We start from the raw sequence: 2,000 nt of genomic DNA, 5'->3' as shown, positions 1-2,000 counted from the left end.
AATGAACCTGTAAAGCAGCAGCAGGTCAGCGTCCAGATGAGGATGGTGATGAGGGTCATGGTGCTTGTTGCTTCTGCTGGCTTGACTGACAGATCTGAGTCCTGCAGTGTTGAACTCACAGGACTATAAACCTTCTCAGTTCACTGGAGGATCAGCTGACCATGCAAAGCCTCCACTCTATGGAAATCATCTCTCTGCTCTCAGCACCAGACAAAGTGAAAAATCTTGTGACCAGAACTGAGGCATATGTACTTTTTAAAGTAATTTAACTGAGTTTTTGCGTTTTTTTTAACCACTTATATTAAAAATAATGTATCCAACTGGATACTGTATCTGTTGCAGATTTTTCTTGTTTCTTTAGCTAAAAGCCAAAGTTGATTGAAGGTTGAAGGTTAAAATCTCTTAACCTTCCCATCATGTTGTTTTTAGTTTTATGTAAAATGTGATAAATTTATTTATAATCTTCCTATATTGATCCTCTTTAGTTGTTGTTAAAATGCCAAAATGTACTTTTTTGATCATATCAAAATGTTGTATCTATTTTAAATTATTTATACATTCTTAATAATGATTACAAGATGCATATTTCTAGTAAAAATGGATGTGAAGCGTTGTCTTTTTTCATATTTCTACTTCTAATGAATATCAATGTTATTTTTTGCAGAATAAAGAAAATAATTTGATGCATTAAATAAACTGAACAGAACATTAACTTGTTGCTGTGAGTCACGTTAAATAAGTCCTGAAGCTGTGTCTTTGCCACCGTATCTGGATAAAGTTGTTGCTTGTTTATTAATACAACTGTCTGCATAAAAACCACATAAAGAACAAAATCTACACTCTCTCATCTTGACTATCTTTTAGTATTTTTGGGGGGGTTAAATCAACTAAAAATATATTGTGTTTTTTTTTTTCTCTTTTTTGTTTGTTTTGGGGTTGGGTTTTTTTAGTGAGATTGGAGATGCAAAAGGGAATTACCGGTAAATGTGAATTTTTAGTTTATGAAAGAGGTTTATTTCCCATTCCTGTAAGTCAAAGCTCTGTGTGTGTTTGCATGTGTGTGTGAAACTGTTTCTGTAAGCAGTGGAGCGTCACGTCAGTCTCCTTCCGCCCAGATGTCGGATCTGAGGGAGGTTTTTGTACGGCTTTGTAACACTGTGTGCGCAGGCCTGTGTATGCACCCATACAGTAATAATCTCCAGCATCATCAGCCTGAACTCCTCTTATTGTCAGAGTGAACTGAGGCTCTGATCCACTGCTGCTGAAATGACTGGGAGCAGATTGACGTCTGGTGATTTTATAAAATAACAGTTTGGGAGGCTGTCCAGGTTTCTGCTGGTACCAACTCAGATCATCATCAACTCCTGCACTGGCTGAGCAGCTCAGAGAGACCGTCTCCCCCAACGCAGCTGACTTCACTGCTGGAGACTGAGTCACAGAGGGATTTGCTGCCAATCCTGTTAAATAAAATTTAACTTAATGAAAACCTTTAACACAGAACATCCGTCATTAAATGCATCTTCCCCAATTTCCTTGCTCACCTTGAAACTGGATTGCCAGCATAGGCAGCAAAATCAGAGCCATCTTCATTGTGGATGTATGCAGCAAGTAAATGATGTGCTTTAAAACTGACCACACAGCTTAGCGCTTTAATAAAGCCTGATGTTCAGGGAAGCGCAGCAGATATTCAAATTACTACATGGGTGAATGCAGAGCAGCACATCTGGAACCGAATGAGAAGTATCAGACAGCGGACAGATGCTGCCCTCTTGTGTTGAAATGAAGGGAACATGATTAAAATAAGATGCATTTACATATAAAATCACTCTTTAGGGGCCATGAGCTTCGCTAAGGAATATTGTTAATTAAATTAAAAATAAAAATGCTTCTTTCCTCTAAATTGTATAAGGAAGTTAGTGTTTCTTGGATGTTTCTGTTAAAAGATGAGCTGCTGCCTTTTGAACCATTTTGATCATGAAGGGCTGGTCAGGCTAGCAGTA

The 2,000-nt window shown here is 37.9% G+C and overlaps 1 gene segment (V, D, J or C); it reads right to left on the bottom strand.

Annotated features, from left to right (window-relative positions):
- The window catches only part of LOC107837633 (Ig kappa chain V region K16-167-like), a 4,528-nt gene extending 2,615 nt beyond the window's left edge, over nucleotides 1-1,913 (bottom strand). The window contains 3 exon segments of the V gene segment in view: nucleotides 125-131; nucleotides 1,363-1,457; nucleotides 1,542-1,913. Of these exon segments, the coding sequence occupies nucleotides 125-131; nucleotides 1,363-1,457; nucleotides 1,542-1,590 (151 nt within the window).
- Nucleotides 1,914-2,000: the final 87 nt, after the last annotated feature.

This window comes from Poecilia formosa, unplaced genomic scaffold (genome assembly GCF_000485575.1).
Source record: "Poecilia formosa unplaced genomic scaffold, Poecilia_formosa-5.1.2 Scaffold160, whole genome shotgun sequence".
NCBI classification, from domain to species: domain Eukaryota; kingdom Metazoa; phylum Chordata; class Actinopteri; order Cyprinodontiformes; family Poeciliidae; genus Poecilia; species Poecilia formosa.
The sequence above is the reverse complement of the archived record's forward strand: the minus strand, read 5'-3'. Positions and strand labels throughout refer to the sequence as shown.